Source organism: Mercenaria mercenaria, chromosome 2 (assembly GCF_021730395.1).
Source record: "Mercenaria mercenaria strain notata chromosome 2, MADL_Memer_1, whole genome shotgun sequence".
Taxonomy (NCBI): Eukaryota; Metazoa; Mollusca; class Bivalvia; order Venerida; family Veneridae; genus Mercenaria; species Mercenaria mercenaria.
Window position 1 is genome coordinate 45,867,016 of NC_069362.1, and position 18,160 is coordinate 45,885,175.

The 18,160-nt window shown below is 36.5% G+C and overlaps 2 protein-coding genes across 2 annotated transcripts; both read right to left on the reverse strand.

Moving 5' to 3' along the window:
- Positions 1-6,194: 6,194 nt before the first annotated feature.
- Positions 6,195-10,481, reverse strand: LOC123562171 (uncharacterized). Its single transcript, XM_045354821.2, has one exon. It carries the CDS (start codon positions 10,479-10,481, stop codon positions 6,195-6,197), a length of 4,287 nt encoding a protein of 1,428 aa, XP_045210756.2.
- A 357-nt stretch (positions 10,482-10,838) lies between these two features.
- LOC123563872 (uncharacterized) lies at positions 10,839-16,434 on the reverse strand. The gene is made up of 2 exons (XM_045356978.2): positions 15,421-16,434; positions 10,839-12,288 (listed from the first exon to the last, which is right to left on the reverse strand). The coding sequence occupies exon 2, from the start codon at positions 12,045-12,047 to the stop codon at positions 10,839-10,841; it is 1,209 nt and encodes a 402-aa protein (XP_045212913.2). The 5' UTR covers positions 12,048-12,288; positions 15,421-16,434.
- Between the last annotated feature and the right edge of the window lie 1,726 nt (positions 16,435-18,160).

Consider the following 18,160-nt stretch of genomic DNA (forward strand, 5'->3'; position numbering starts at 1 on the left):
TGATAATTTTTTCAGAGCGAAAGACTCATAATGATATTTCATCAAATAATGGTTGTTTAAAAATAGTTCAGATAAAAAATGCACAGAATTACGTACTTTAATTTGTTTTTAGGAATCATATTTATGATTTTGGTAAGCATCAGCCGCTTTGTTTTAAAACTTATCTAATTTCTGGACGAATATATATAAACAGCTTGAAATCTTGACACTACGTTCGTACTCATCCGTACTCCAAATGTGTGGACCTGTACTCAAAATAACCCGAACGTAAAGTTATTATTCTTGAAACTGTGCTCCTGTTTACCAAATGTTAAAGTTATATGAACATTTTTGGTAATTTCATGTTTGTAATAACGAGAGATAAAAAATCGTTTAAAAATCTTCAGTATGTGCTTTTAGTAATATTGTTGATTTCTGGGCCCTGGTTATGGATATTTAATACATGTTTACCGTTTCCAAGAACAATAGAATGGTAATTAAAAATGTACCGGAATCGTAATTTATCACATATGAACCAAGCGAGGCAATAAACGCCCGAAGGTTTACATCAGAGGATGGGAGCAGAATTTAAAGAACTTGACTGTTGAACCCAAAAGGACAGGAACAACAAAGGGAAGAAATTCAAAAATAAAATTCTAATCTAGAAACAAGGAGCTGCATTCAATAAACGCTTGATGCCCCCGGTGGCATCCTTGTCGATACAAAGCAACCTAAGTCCAAAACGAGGTCAATGTTAAACTGAGGTCAGGTGATGTTTGAAAATGACGAATGGTCACAGGTTACATCTGTATTAGTATCAATTCATTCTTGTAAGCGGTATTGATGCTAGACGAAACGGTCCCATTTGGTTAACCAAGACATGGCCCATATAAAGCAACCTAAGTCCAAAATGAGGTCAAGGTCAAACTGAGGTCAGGTGATGTCTGAAGATGAGGAATGGTCACAGGTTACATCTGTATTAGTATCAATTTATTCTTGTAAGCGGTATTGGTGCTAGACGAAACGGTCCCATTTGGTTAACCAAGAGATGGCCCATATAAAGCAACCTAAGTCCAAAAAGAGGTCAAGGTCAAGGTCAAACTGAGGTCAGGTGATGTCTGAAGATGAGGAATGGTCACAGGTTACATCTGCATTAGTATCAAGTCATTCTAGTAAGGGGTATTGATGCTAGACGAAACGGTCCCATTTGGTTAACCTCGTACGGACGGACGGACGAACGAACGAACAGAAGAACGGACGGACAGGACAATGACTATATGCCTCCCGCATCAGTAGATGCCGCGGGCATAAAAATCCTTACCAGGTAAAGGTATGTCGAAATACACCTAAATATCAGAGGTACCATCCGTGTTGTACCACAGAATGTGGTCTCGGTTTTTCCCTACGGCCAATAATAAAAAAATCAAAATAAGCCATTTATAGTATATACTAACATAAAAGGAAAGTTATTCTTTTTTTTATCGTAAGTGAACAAAACAGGGATCTGCCAAATAAAAACAAGAGCAAGAGCAATATACACAAAGCAAAGTCATATATGACCTTTGACCCGTAAGTGTGACCTTTACCTTGAAGTGAGTCATCCGAAACGTGCGCTCTGCACGTCGTTTCGGTAAGGTAAATATTTTTGCCAATTTTCTTTGAAATCCTTTAAGCAGTTCAAGAGTTAAAGAGCGGACACGAAACAAACTGATATGACCTTTGAATCCTGTGACCTTGACCTTGAAGTGAGACATCCAAAACATGCGCTCTGCACATCGTCTCGGTGTGGTGAACATTTGTGCCAAGTTTCTTTGAAATCCTTCGAGCAGTTAAAGAGTTAGAGCGGACAAGAAACAATTATATGTTTGAAAAGCATATTATGCTTTCCTCATTTATGGTAGAGTATTCGAGTGCGCATGTCCAGGTTAGAAATTTTAATCAAGTTTTGCTTTGCATTTAGGTTTCTTATAAACTATTAAACACAATAGCAGCTTTCAGACATCACAACTGTCTTCGGTATCATTACAGTGTCAATTTTATCTTAAGTTTAATTCAGTTTCCATATATTTCTGAAAATTTCTAAATATCTTTCTGAATATTTCTGAACTGAGATGTCTGAATATTTATGAAAAAAAGATGTTCGTACTGAATTGTGCCCATTACAGCAAGTATTCACAAGCGAGCAAAGAAGGGATTCTCAGACAAATTCGAACAAGAGTTGTCACAGGAGTGACCAATTATACCCCCACAATATGGCCTTGTCACTTTGTTTTGTTTTAAACGCCTTTATTCAACAGTATTTCAGTCATGTAACGGCGGGCAGTTAACCTAACCAGTGTTCCTGGATTCTGTACCAGTATAAACCTGTTCTCCGCAAGTAACTGCCAACTTTCCCACATAAATCAGAGGTGGAGGCCTATGATTTCAGACACAATGTCGTTTATTAAACAGTCACGGAGAACATACACCCCGCCCGAGGATCGAACTCCAGTGATTTTTTGTCCTTTTGGGAAAAGGTCTGGTACCGGATAAATTGGGAAAAATAGCGAGTTTTTTACTCAGATTGGGAATTTTTATAGTTAATTAATAACATCATTTAGAATGCTTCTTCCTTTAATTGCATGTAAATAGCATCAAACAAACTTTTTAAATGGTTAAATCATGGTGAATGTCAACGTAACTAAGTTTTCCTTCTGCAATCATCAAAATGCAAACTTAATTTGGTCATTTGGGGAATTTTTGGATGATAATTGGGAAAAAAGATTGCATTTTTCAATTGGGAGAAAGTCCTTTTAGGGGTACTTTATAAAGAAGGAAAAAAATTGCTGAACTCACGACCCCGCGATCCGTAGACCGACGCTCTACCTACTGAGCTAAGCGGGCGGCCTTGTCACAGAACTAAGCCAATATCAAAGCTGAACTTGCTTGACCTTTGACCTACTGACCTCAAAATCAGTAGAGGTCATCTGCTGGTCATGATCAACCTCATATGAAGTTTCATGATCCTCGGCCCAAGCGTTCTCGAGTTATTGTCCGGAAAAGGTTTAAATGACCTTTGACCTTTGGAACCCAAAATAATTACGGGTCATGACCAACCTCCCTATTAAATTTCGTGATCCTAGTCCCAAGCGTTATGAAGTTATTGTCCGAAAACCGTTTAAGTTTTCCTGGTCACTGACCTTGACCTATGACCTGCTGACCTCAAAATCATTAGGGGTCACCTGCTGGTCATAACCAACCTCGCTATCAATTTTCATGATCCTAGGCCCAAACGTTCTCAAGTTATCACCCGGAAACCGTTTAACTGTTTCGTGTTATTGTGACCTTGATCTTTGACCTACTAAACTCAAAGTCAAACATGACCTGTATTTTATCATGTTACACCAGTGTACAAAAATTTAAGATCCTATACCCAAGCGTTCTCAAGTTATCATCTGGAAACCGTTTAACTGTTCCGAGTCACTGTGACCTTGACCTTTGACCTACAGACCCCAAAGTCGAACTTGACCTGTATTTTATGATGATACACCTGTGTACCAAAATATATGATCATAGGCCCAAGCGTTCTCAAGTTATCATCCGGAAATTGTTTAACTGAGTGCAGAATCGAAACAGTTTATAGCAAACCGTGTCTTAACACTATCTACACTCGGGCGGTAATACGTCGTACAAATAATTTCACTCGGGCTGCGCCCTCGTAAAGTTATGACGCCCGACGTATAACCGCCCATATAGCATAAATAGTGTTAAAACACTCTTTTGCTATAAATTATTTCTTAAATTCATACATCTACACAATCATACAGTCAATTTATGATTGCACATTTATAATAAAATACACATATCAGAATTACTTAAATGTTTCTTCGACAAACGCGTCTCAGATTATAGTTCTAAGTCTTAAATAGTCATTATATACACAAATTACAAGTATATTCACGATAATTAAGACGTGCGAAAAAGGAAAGTCTGTCCTTTAAAATATTATACATGTTCCAGGTTTGGATTATATATAAGATAATACAATTAATGAATTATCATTATTACTGTTCACCGAATTATTCAACATTCAAGCTCATATGGAAACAAGTAACATTAATTCAACAAAATCCTTGTTATTACAATTAATAAATTGCAAAAAACTATTGTAGCAAGAGAAAATTCTTTAAAACACGCTTAAACGTAGACATATTATGAAGCTTTATGTAAAAAAGAAGTTAATTCCATATATGTGCACAGCTTTATAACTAAATGTTTGTTTCAGGTAGTTCGTTTTAGGTTTAACAGTAGAAAGATCCTTGTGTTCGGATGAACGCAGATTCACTGTAATGATCATTATGAGCAAACTGTAGTAAATCTGAAATGTATATAGGACAATCCCTTTTTTACATTTGTACACTAGTAATGAAAATATGATATTTGCACCTGTTTTCAAAAGATTTGAATTTCTTAGAAGGTGACTATGAATTCACCAACCTAGAAACACATAAAATAGATATACACACTGCAGTACATGTAAATATTAAGATACTGAGCCCGTAATGACACTCGGCAATTTCCGTACGTGTGATAGGGTAAACTGATCTTAAGCCGGACGCAATCTACAGTCGGACGATTTTGACGGTCATTTCCACGAAAATATCGCTATAGGACCGCAAAAAGCTTTTCAATGGCCGGAAAATAAACATCTCATTAGTTATGAGTTGCCATTCTTTGTAACGTGACGCACTACCACTCTCAAAGCAGAACGTAAGCAGTATAAATCGCGGGAGTTTTAAAAATCAATTTAGGAAAAAATCAAGTTTCATTTTACTTTAACCTTGCGTATTTTGTGCCATGAAGTACTATAACAACAACAAATAGACAGACATCGATTACATTAATACAAATGAGTAAATCATTCTTTCATTTAATCATTATCCTATTTTGTTTTTCACACGCTGTAGGCGCTAATTTGAAAGCTATCAAATCGATTTAGACTCTGAAATTTGATATACAGACGGACAGTATGCTGTCTTGGGATTTACAGCTAGCTAACCAATGACCACAACACTTTCTATTGTTCCAAAATTTATTGGGTTTAATGTATGCGTGTGTCGAGTGTGGTAAAAGTCTGCAAATACAAGAATGGAAATCTATCAAAATATGAACATTTTCTGTTATACCATTTAACAATACGAAATTTAAACTAATTCTAGTTATTTAATTATTATATTTATGAAAGTATACAAGTGGCAATGAAGTTTATAACAGTATTTCTATTGAAGACCATTTATGAAAATGTACGTAACAAATAGGGTACGAATACATTCCGACTTGAACAATCAAATTTTCGCAACAATAACTATATATACTATAAAAAGCAATTAGCTATTATGAAACAATATCGGTATGATTCAAAAGAACCAAACTTACACCATGACGGGGCATAAATGGACCACTAAATTATGTTTATTCTGAATTTTGGAAGAAACCACCTCGTGTTTGAACAGCTGTTTCCGATAAGATAAACTATACGCAAGATGAAAAATTACCAACAAGAAAAAACTACCAAAAAGAACAATGCTCAAAAGCGCTGGGGGTCAGCACACTCCCCGCCTGATATCTCAAGATATCACAATTTCAACTCAAAGTTGGATTTCTTATCCACCTTCACAATTTTGTACAAAACATATATTAAATGTACACATCGTTAGAACAGTCTGTGTAATAAATACCTCAGACGGTTTACACAAATCTAATGAATTGTATAGCAACATTTCTCAATGCAGGTTACTATATGTATTAAAAAGTATGCACTTAATCAAAAAATACCTATACAACAAAAACAATCGCTATAATGATATGACGAAGTAAAAAAAAAATTTATTAGTTTTACCAGGCGTTTGGTATAATACTGAAAAAGACCTACCAATTTTGTCCAAAGATGAATGAATGTGAAATTGCAAAATTACTGCTTAAATGTTTACACAAACTTCAAAGTTTATCTACACATGTAGGTAATTCTAAATTCCTTGATAGTGTTGTAATATATAAAGTTTCAAACATCTCGAGTTCAAAACTACTAAAAAATGCATACATAACAATCGAGAAATCAACAAATTAAGTAAAACAGGTTACAAAAAAGGAGTGCTTAAAGTATGTGTAACACGACTTCTTGCATTCTAAACAACTGTAATTATATACATACACACTGTACTGTTCAATTTGTTAAATTAGTGTTCTGCTTTAACAAGAAGTACTAGTTCAACAATGGGTCTAGTAAAGGATGTTAACTTGCCATCCCTATGCACTATGACTTCAACTTTGCGAACTCTATTATCTACACTTGGGAAAATTTTAGATACCTTTCCCATAGGCCAACAGTTTCTACTACTGTCACTGTCCTTAAGTAACACTATGTCACCTACTTCTATAGGAACTTTCTCATAGTTCCATTTTTGACGTTTTTGCAAGGAATTCAAATACTCTCGCCTCCATCTAAGCCAAAATTGTTCAGCCAGGTATTGAACACGTTTCCACTGTTCTCTGTATAAAGCCTTAATGTCTAAATTACCGTAACTACTAATGTCACAGTCAATCTTAGAGGTAAGTAATGTAGAAGGACTCAGTATTTCAGGCTTATCAGGGTCATTCGATACTGAGACAATAGGCCGACTATTAACGATGGCACTAACTTCAGCCATGAAGGTCACTAGAACATCGTGTGTAAGAGTTTTGACAGGAGCTAACATAGATTCTAAAATCCTACGTGCTATACCAATCATCCTTTCCCAGGAACCACCCATATGAGAGCTATGAGGAGCATTAAATACCCATACACAACCCTGTTTATATAAAAAAGCTCGAGTTTTCTCATCTTCTACATTAACCGCATCAATGTTAAGGTGGTCTGTGGCGCCAACAAAATTTGTTCCGCGGTCTGAACGGAACTGTTTTACTTTGCCACGGATAGATATAAATCTACGGAGAGCATTTATGAAAGCGGAGGATGACATTTCGTCAATAACCTCGATATGAATTGCTCTTATTGTGAGACAAGTAAACAACACCGCCCATCTTTTAGATGAAGCTTGACCTCCACGTGTACGTCTACACACCACTGACCAGGGCCCAAAAACATCGACACCTACATAAGAAAAAGGGGCTGCCTGTTTAACTCTATCAACCGGTAAATCTGACATTTTCTGTTCTAAGAACCGGCCTCTTAGTTTCTTACATGTTATGCAGTTGTAAATCTGAGAAGAAACTAAACGTTTTCCACCCGTTATCCAGAAACCTGCGTCTCGTACTGCACCTTCAGTCAATTGTCGACCTTGATGCTGCACAAGGGTGTGAAAATGATTGACTAGAAGTTTGGCTACATAGTGTTTTCCTGGCACAATTACTGGATGTTTCTGACTAGACTCAAGACTACTTCTACTTAAGCGACCACCTACTCTAAGAACACAATGCTCATCAAGATATGGGTCAAGGGCTAAGATAGAAGAATCCCTTTCAATATTGCGATGACCTTTCAAGCAAATGACCTCGTTCTTGTAAACTTCACCTTGAATAACCTTAAAAATGAGACATTCAGTTTGCAACTGAAAGTCTGGACTCTTAGAAAGTGGACATCTGTGCCAACCTTTGCACTGTGACTCACTGCAGTAAGAACAAGCAACATGTCTCAAGGTAGAAAGAGCTGCAACAAGTTTAGACCATGATGAAAACTTTTCAAACCTACTGCTTCCAAGGTGTTCTGAAACTTCAATACTAGCAACATTGACTGACACATTACAACGGACTTCTTTATCCTGATCTGGGTCAACAATCGGAAAGAACTCTGGAATTGACTCAGACTGATTACGTAGGAAAGTTGGACCTAAAAACCATGAACTACGTTGCAACTCATCAGGAGAAGCACCTCTGCTTCCAATATCTGCAGGGTTAACATTAGACGAAATGTAATTCCATTGCTTTGGTTCACTAACACGTCTAATCTTTTGTATACGATTGCTAACATAAGTGAAAAAACGCCTAGTTTGATTGTGAATGTAACCTAAAACGATCCTACTGTCTGTATAGTACTTAATCAGACTTAATTCTAATCTCAACTGATCAACTATTGTTTGAGCAATATCTACAGCAAGAACGGCTCCACAGAGCTCTAAACGAGGGATGGTATGACCTTTAGTCGGAGCGACTTTTGACTTTCCCATAACAAAAGCTACATGGGAGGTCCAGTCATTTGTATGTCCTACCAAATATGCTACTGCTGATATTGCCTGTTCTGATGCATCACAGAATACATGCAATTCTAAATCAGTGATAACTCTGAGTGATACTGAAAAGTAACTTCGAGGTATTTGCAAGCTACTCAAAGGATGGAGTAAATTCTTCCAGTGAAGGCATTTTGCCTCTAAAGCTGTGGACAATGGTTTGTCCCAGTCACTATGTTCGGTCACTATATCTCTGAGTATAAGTTTCCCCACTATGGTGAAAGGAGCTAGAAAACCTATAGGGTCAAACACTGAATTAACCGTAGACAAGACGTTCCTTCTCGTAGGAGTTTTGTGTGGTGTTTCAACCACAAAAACAAACGAATCAGAGTTCAAATCCCACTCAAGGCCCAGGCTACGCTGCATAGGTAAATTTTTCTCAAAGTTCAAACTTCTCAAATCTTTAGCAAGATCATCAACTGGAAAGCATTTCATTACCTCTACATCATTAGATGCTACCTTATGTAGACGCAATGAACTATGCCTAAGAGCTACCTGAGACCGTTTCATTAAGTCTACTGCTTCTTCTGGACAGGACCGGGACATTAGACCGTCATCTACATAAAAGTCATTGTAAACAAAGTCTTTAACATCTTCCTCGCTGTTCTCTACTGATTTGCGAAGACCATATGTGGCAATAGCAGGAGAGGGGCTATTACCAAAAACGTGCCTACACATGCGATATTCTATCAAAGGTTTCTCTGTATCGTTGTCTTGATACCAAAGGAACCGCAAAAAGTTTCGGTGTTCCTTATTAACCTCAAAACAATAAAACATTTGTTCGATGTCTGCAGCAACTGCTACAAGTTCTCTCCTGAACCTCATCAAAACGCCTAATAAGTTGTTAGTAAGGTCTGGACCTGTTAACAACACTGAATTCAAAGATACTCCCTGATATGCAGCTGACGAGTCAAAAACCCCTCTGATCTTACCAGGCTTTTTTGAATTATAAACACCAAATATTGGTAAATACCAACATTCCTCCCCATCTAGTAAATCTGGTGCAACTTCAGCATGACCGTTTAACAGTATTTTGCCCATGAACTCTGTCATATGTTCCTTCTTTTCAGGATTCTTCTGCAAGCTAGTATGAAAAAACTTAGCTCGTCTAAGAGCTTCAGATTTGTTATTGGGTAACCTCTGCCTAGGGGTCTTGAAAGGGAGTGGAGCAGCCCACTTACCACTAGTGGTTTTCTTAAAACCATTATCCATGATACTCAAAAATTCTCTGTCCTCTACAGAAAAGGAAGACTTATCATCATTCGGCTCTTGAACAAATACAGGGTCATACAAGCTACAAACTCTTTCATCTAAAACAAATCTATTACTACATGGCTGAAACAATGACGGGCGACCATTGTTCAAAATCTGAGTTTTGTTGACATTTACTTGATCCCGAGCATGGACTTTACCAATACATACCTCACCAATCACTACCCATCCTAGCCCTAGCTTCTGAGCAAAAGGCGCTCCAGGGGGACCTAAGACTTGATCATTTACATGATGTGCTTCTACAAGATCTCTACCTATCAGTAGCAAAATTTCAGCTTTATCATCAATGTCTGGTATGTAGCCAGCAATGGGGGATAAATGTGGATGGCAACTTGCATCATGAGGAGAACAGATCTCTTCACGATTGTTTGGGATGTCTGAACATTCAATGAGTGTGGGCAAGTCGTAACTAACAGAACCATCTACGGACTGAATGACACAATTAGAGGCTCGGCGACCACGTGTAACATGTGTGCCAGCGCAAGAATTTAGTGTGTACTCAAACTCTTGACTATCTATATCTAAAAGTGTAAACAACTCTGGTTTAACAAGTGACCTGTTACTTTGTTCGTCTAACATTGCATAACATTTGACAACAATCGATGGGTTTTCAGAACTAAAAACATTAACTAGTACAAATTTAGCACAAGATTTTCCATGTCCGTTGCCACAAATCTGTGTACATTTGTTATGAACAGTATCATTTGTTCCTTCTCGCTCCCCGCCATTCTGTTGTGGAGGACTTGAACTTGCCACATGCATAGCACCAGTGTGATTTGAACTACCACAATCACTACATTTTACTGAAATACGACACTCTTTTGCTTGATGCCTATTTGAATCACAACACTTGAAACAAATTCTATTATTTTTCAGAAATTGCTTTCTTTCACTAATACTTTTTGATTTGAATGCTCGACATTTATTTAGACTGTGATTTCTCCTATGTAATGGGCAGAATTCCTCCATAGACTTGCGGTCTGTGACATCAGTTTTCCTAGCATTAACCGGTTTTCTAAAATTACCACAGCGGTAATTTTTTGACGATCACAAGAAGGGCGACTTTGATCATTTTTGATCTTTGCTTGATCGTGTATGAAGGTGGCAAACAATGAGAATGGGGGAAAATGAACGTTGTTTGTTTCCTTGTAACTGTTTGCTTTTGAAGCCCATCTCTCTTGAATGTTCAAGGGTAGTTTTGCTAGAATGGGAGATATTCCCACTGCTGAATCAAAGTAAGCTAAAGGTGTTTCAAATTCAACATCTTCTTTGAAGGCTCTTATTTCTGCCACTATATCTGATAGTTCATACCACTTAGTGTTATCACTATTTGACAGCTTTGGAAATTCTCAATTTTTTCATTATAATTTTATGGACAATCTCAGGCGACCCATATCTTTCGTCCAAACGTTCCCAAATTTTTTGAAGACCTAGTCTGGGATCTTTCCTGTATGCGGATTTCAGACTTAGTGCGTGTTTCTTGGAATCTGGACCAAGCCATTTTATAAGTAAGTCAATCTCTTCTGGGGGATTTACTGACAACTCTGAAGTAACTTGCTTAAAGCTGCTTTTCCATGACTGATATGTTTCTGCAGAATCATTGAAACTAGTTACTCTTGAAAATACAAGTTCTTTTTTCAGAATATAATTCGTAAGAGTTTCTGAAACCGGAAATTTCTGCTCAGACGATGTTTCAGGAGCTACATTTTGTATTTGATTAAGGAAACCTGTAACTTTATCTTCTGTGTTAGTATCTGGTAGTTTTTGTAAATTCAGGTCTTTTACACTTACATCAACCATGCTTTCATTATCTCTATGCGACATTCTTTCCAAAGCATCCACTTCAGCTTGGGCAGCCGCTGCTGCTTTTTTTAAAGACAACACATTTAAGTCACTTTCTAATTCAGTTAATTTTCTCACGTTGTCTGCTGTAGCTATTTTTGTTTGATGTTCCAGTTGAGCTTTCTGTTTAAGTAACGTTGCTTCTTCCTCAGCATATTGTGCATTTGTTTTAGCAACTTGGGCCTCAGCGTACTTAGCAGTTAATATTTCAATAGTCTTAGAAGACTTACTTGAAACATGGGATCCTTTCACCGAAGACTTTTTTGCTGAAACTTTTGAACTTTTCACCGACGATTTATCGGACGACACATGTGATCCTTTCATTAACTGTTCTAGGATTTGTTGTTTAGTTTTTTGCACAATGTCTGCAAAACCAGAAATTTCTTTGTCAAGTTCAACTAATTTTGCCTTGAAATGTTCATTCAGACGAAGGCTTTTCTCTGTATTAGATGCAATTAAGAAGTCACTATACACTTTAGCAAGAGATAAATATTCTTCATAACTGGCTTTTATATTTTCATCAAGATTGTTAAGAGATGTGACACTGACATCTGTGCTGACATCTTTTTTCAATAATAATGAAATTTCACCATATCTGGCCGACAATCTCTTTTCAAAGTTTACGACTTTTTCATCGAAAGCTGCCATCCCCTTTAAAGTTGGCTTTCTTATTCTTTTATGTGTAATTGACATTTAGATTACCAGAATTAACGAATAAATAAGCAGTCAGTCCACTGAGACGAAGGCATGACCGTGTCGTATACACCCGTGCGTTGACTTTGTCCGTTGCCCGTGTCTGTCCAATTTACTGCCGAATGGTACTTTTACTATGCTGTCTTGGGATTTACAGCTAGCTAACCAATGACCACAACACTTTCTATTGTTCCAAAATTTATTGGGTTTAATGTATGCGTGTGTCGAGTGTGGTAAAAGTCTGCAAATACAAGAATGGAAATCTATCAAAATATGAACATTTTCTGTTATACCATTTAACAATACGAAATTTAAACTAATTCTAGTTATTTAATTATTATATTTATGAAAGTATACAAGTGGCAATGAAGTTTATAACAGTATTTCTATTGAAGACCATTTATGAAAATGTACGTAACAAATAGGGTACGAATACATTCCGACTTGAACAATCAAATTTTCGCAACAATAACTATATATACTATAAAAAGCAATTAGCTATTATGAAACAATATCGGTATGATTCAAAAGAACCAAACTTACACCATGAGGGGGCATAAATGGACCACTAAATTATGTTTATTCTGAATTTTGGAAGAAACCACCTCGTGTTTGAACAGCTGTTTCCGATAAGATAAACTATACGCAAGATGAAAAATTACCAACAAGAAAAAACTACCAAAAAGAACAATGCTCAAAAGCGCTGGGGGTCAGCACAGACAGTGTCCGACTCATTATCAACATCGTACGTAAATAAAATCTTTCTTTTGTAGTTGTTCTATTTAGATTACTTTCGTTATTTAAACTATTTTTCTAATTTGCAAACATTTATAGAACAAGAGCTGTCTGTAAGACAGTCAGTGCTCGACTATTCGAAATATTGTCCCAGAAGCAGGAAAATGTTACCCTAAATGTTAAAATATCTATAGAGTTTAAATCCAGTATCTGCATTAGTGTTGAGTATCTTGCATGCAAAACTTTAACCAGAAGTTTTAAGTTCAAAAGGGGACATAAACTGATATGTGCCCTTGGCGTATTAATGTATTGATTCTTTCCGAAAGACAAAATGTTGTGCATCAATAATTCCCGACAATGTAGTTGGTTTGATTTAATTTAAAAAAAAAATGTTAAGTTGTGCTGATTTTTTTTAACCCACCAAGTGGATATTTAGATTAATTTACCTTTGTCGGCCAGCTAAAAATTAAAAAAAAAAGTCATGCATTTGATTTAAAAGAATTTAATGTATTTATATTAACCGAATAACCGCATTTCATTCAGCAATGTGAGCTTCTTTCCTTTTTCCATTTTAAGGAAGGGTATGTCTTTTTTTTTAGGGATTCAGGGTAAACTTTGGTATGAATACAACAATGAAACGTATTAAAATTGTGATTTTTTTTCTGTGTGTTCAAACAGAAGCATTGTTGAGTACGAATTGTAATGTCAAAATTTTATATAATGTTGTAACCAGGCCGAAGTGAATGCTGACTGTGAACATCGCTGCAATAGGTGTTTCCAGAGACTTATCAAGGTAGACAGAATGCATTAAGACAGCTGTTTATTACACTAGGCAAATCGAAAAATCTAACTCGAAGTGACTGGAGTACCGGCGTTCAATCTATGACCAGACAGCTGCTCGCAGTGGTTTTTGATAATTAGTTACCTTGTACACGGGGTCATCCGTCGATCCTGCCGTTGTCCTTAAATTATTTCAGTGTAATCTAGACAGAAAATAAGTAGAAACTAAGAATCTATATCTTAACCATTTAAGTATGTCCCTTTTCTTTAATGCTGTTCTTACAAGATTTCAGCATTGTTACTTAAACGCTTCAAGCATACTATTAACTGCGATCAAACGCATGTTCGACTCACGAGCAAATGCCGTTCGTCTCAAGGGCAAACTCCTACACAATACAGATTTGAACTTACTTTCTTTTAAATTTAAATAATTGCGATATGTTTGTCACAGGTCGTATGTTTATAGACTATAGTAACGTGCATCGTGCATTAAGTCAAACTTATACTTAACCCTCACGCATGCGCCAAATTTCCAATAGTGTCATGTTGTATCGTCTGGATAAGTTTTGTCGGAATTATACTAGATCGACATTAATATCGCCGTTCCAGTAATTAGCACTAAGATCAATGTCTCGTTGAACACGACCAACAACGAATACGTGTATATCTCAGGCAGTAATACACTGTACTTACTTTGGCGGGAAAGTTACGTGCATTATACCATGGTTCTTGGACCATAATGACCGCGTGTTGCGGCGTGTAGGCAGTATATTGATTATTGTTAACAACCTGTATTTCTTCGAACTGTAGTAAAATGTTCTAGAATTTAACCGAATGAAAATGAACATGAATTTCGTTTCTTTACTCGTGAGCGTTACTAGTAGTAGCTCCGGAATGTAACGACTTTATGACATTTTTCTTTCCTAGTTCTTTATATGGTGATTTTATATTTAATGATGTTATGTTTAATTACCAGACTGACAATGACGACTGGGTCACTTATTCCGCCGGAAAAAATGCCAGTTTAGTGCTGAGTCGGAAACAGCAAAAGCATTCTAAGGGATTAACAATGTATATTTCTTCCTCAGTACACAGAATCAATAATACGTCATGCACTCGATGCTTTTAAAGACATGTGTCATGTGTGTTAATGCACGAGAAACTAGCGAATCGAGCTGGTTCGATTAACAAATATTTCATTATTGTTTTTAATAATAATAATAAAGTGATGATGTTAATTGGGTGTTTATTCAGTCTGCTGTCCTTGAAAAAGTATTCAAGAATGTACGAGTATGACTTCCACTGGGCTTAACGCTAACAAGTTAACACATCATTTTACTATAGCAGATTCAAACTTATTACAACAAATAAAAACTAAAAACAAAACACAATGAATTGTTAATATTATACAAATTAGTTTTAAATTGGGAGTGCGACATTTAGCGTTGTTACTGCGACATGTAACGGTGGACAAAATCGAAATTTTAATTTTTTTAAAAATAGAATTGGATGAATGAAATATTGAACATTTAACATTCTGTTGTATTTTGGATTAAGAATGTTGTTTTATTTTAGCAAAAATTGTGTACTAGTATGTCCTTCTTATTCCTACATAGAAAATATGTCCCCTATTCAGAACTGGCTTCAGGAATATTCTTTGGAATGAAACTGATCGACCATTAGATGGGCAGATGGATGGACAGATGGAAAGACATACAGGTGGCAAAATGGAGAATATGCAGACTGTTATATGACATGTGCTTGTTTGTTCCGTCAATAACCTGTATTTTCTGTTACAAATTAATATCAGATTTTTCTCTGAATTATTTCGTACGACGGTGTAAGAAAACAAACATACCTTCAAAGAAAAAATAATGAGTTTCCCAGTTATTCCACTACGGCTACATCAATACTTGGCTACTGGCTATTTATCCGACGCCACAAGATGTAAGCATGTGAGCAGGAAGAATGTTGGACGTCTGCAATTTGTTGCTTTTTTCTGTCTTGTAATTCAAACTGTAGTCAATACTGTCCGATGTTACGGTTCGTTTAGGTTTCTGCAAATAAAAAAGACATAATGATAATCGTTGAGAATATTTCCTTATTGTATTCAGAGATTTTAGCGGGCTAGATTTGCAACTAAAGTTTGTTCCACCTTTTCCGTAACAAGAGTTTCCCTTTATTTTTTTTAATCTGAAGATAAGCCGAGGAATTTAATTATAACCGCAAGTCCTGGCGGCCAAGGGGCAGATGAGGGCGTGAGGAAAAGCAGCCCCCACCCCCTCCCGTCCCCAAGGAGTTAACACAATTTGCTCTCTGCAATACGGTTTATCATACTGTCTGGATCCGATCTAAAAACTGCAACTATATTTTGCTTGAATTTCTACACATTTAAATATTTCTAAAATTCACAACAGCGGAGTTCATTTTATGTTAATTTTCGTATTCCCTGAACATAGCCCAGATAAATTACTGTTTATAGCCTACAGTACTGTAGTTCAATGTTAATGTTAAATTTAATAACAATCAGGTTTGAAACAAACAAAAAAAGAAGTGATAAAGTCTATCAACACTATAAAATTCGTAACTGTGATAGTAATTCTTTAGGCGAACTGCAATCATTGTCCATTGCTTGATAAAATATAACAAGGCAGTCTGACAGACAGCTAAATCCCCCGCCACTAGTACAGATAGTGAAAGGGGAAACCTTTGGCCTTGAGCTGTGACCTTGACCTTGAACTGACATGGCTGACCCATGAATTCTGCACATCGTCTAGATGAGGTGATCATTTGATCCAAGTTTCATGAAAATCCTAAAAGGGGTTTAGGAGATACAGAGCTAAAACCTTTGACCTTGAGTTGACATGGCTGACTCATGAGTTCTTGATGAGGTGATCATTTGACCCAAGTTTAATGTAAATCCTTCAAGGGGTTTAGGAGATACAGAATGAACACAAAATGGAAGGTTCAAACCTTTGACTCTAAGTTGTGACCTTGACCTTGAGCCGGCATGGCTGACTCATCAATTCTGCACATCGTCTTGATGAGGTGATCATTTGACCCAAGTTTGATGAAAATCCTTCAAGGGGTTTAGGAGATACAGAGCGGACACAAAATGGAAGGCTCAAACCTTTGACCTTGAGTTGTGACCTTGACCTTGAGCCGACATGGCTGACTCTTTACGTTCTGCACATCGTCTTGATCAGGTTATAATTTAATCCAAGTTTCATAATTATCCTTCAAGAGGTTTAAGAGATACTGAGCGGACACGAAATGGTAGCCTCAAACCTTTGACTCTAAGTTGTGACCTTGACATTGAGCCGACATGGCTGACTCATGGGTTCTGCACATCTTCTTGATGAGGTGATCATTTGATTCATGTTTCATGATTATCCTTCAAGGGGTTTAGGAGATACAGAGCGGACACGAAATGGAAGGCTCAAACCTTTGACCTTGAGTTGTGACCTTGACCTTGAGCCGACATGGCTGACTCATGGGTTCTGCACATTGTCTTGATGAGGTGGAATATCTGACAGTATACATATAGCTGAAGTACATTTCAAAACTCGTTTTGTCGAGAATATTTTCAGCAAAGATATCAACATACTACTCATTTTGCCACTTATTTCTTTAAAAAATCAAATTATCACGCGTCACGGTCACAATTACATATTCAGAATATTTTAAATGACGTTGCCATGTAGGCTAGACATTTTAAAAATCTTTTTTCTTTATGTGTGTTATAATTTTTTAAAATGTGTGTCTGTAGCTAAATAATGTGAACATAAATTTGTTTGTATATATGTAGGCCTACGGAATGATATAAAACGCATACATGTGGCATTTTCCCGCCGAAATAAAACGCCGTCGATTATATTTTATATTCAGTTTATATATCAACAAAATCGTACAAGCATGTCCATAATAAATTCATTTTCAATACAGGCTTTTGAAATTCAATACTGGTTCAGTGCCTAAATCCGGACGGTGCTTAATAATTCGGACACCGTTTAAAAATGCTTTACGATCATGATTTTTTACTGAAATGAACAGGATCGACGCAAACGAAAGCTTTGATGACCAGCTGTCAACAACAATGTACGAATGTAACCTTTTTCAGAGAAAACTACCTTTAAATATCCGCACCGCATAAAGTAAACATTGTGTGTGTTGGGGGATGACGTCATAAAGCGCGCGCCGGTTCTTTGAGGTGCGACGAGGTACTGATTAATAAAAAATATTCTGCCTATTGCAGACGACTCTTTTTGTTTGCTGATCGAAACTGATGTAAAAAAACATATTATAGAATTCTGTACTACTCTCAGTATTTATTTAAAAGATTTAACCAATTTCTGTTATATATCAATTAATTCAATAGAAAAAAAATGCCAGCATTTTGCAGACAAGGGAAGCAATTCATTATATAAAATCGTCGCAGTGTCATTATAGTGATCCCCGTAGTTGTGTCAAAATGTAAAACAACAGCGACAGAATCTGCATGTAAGAAAGAATAATTAATTAACATTAATTTTTGCTCTAATAAATTTTATCATATTATTGTTATAGGCCTATTTGGCAATTATATAAAGTTAGAAACT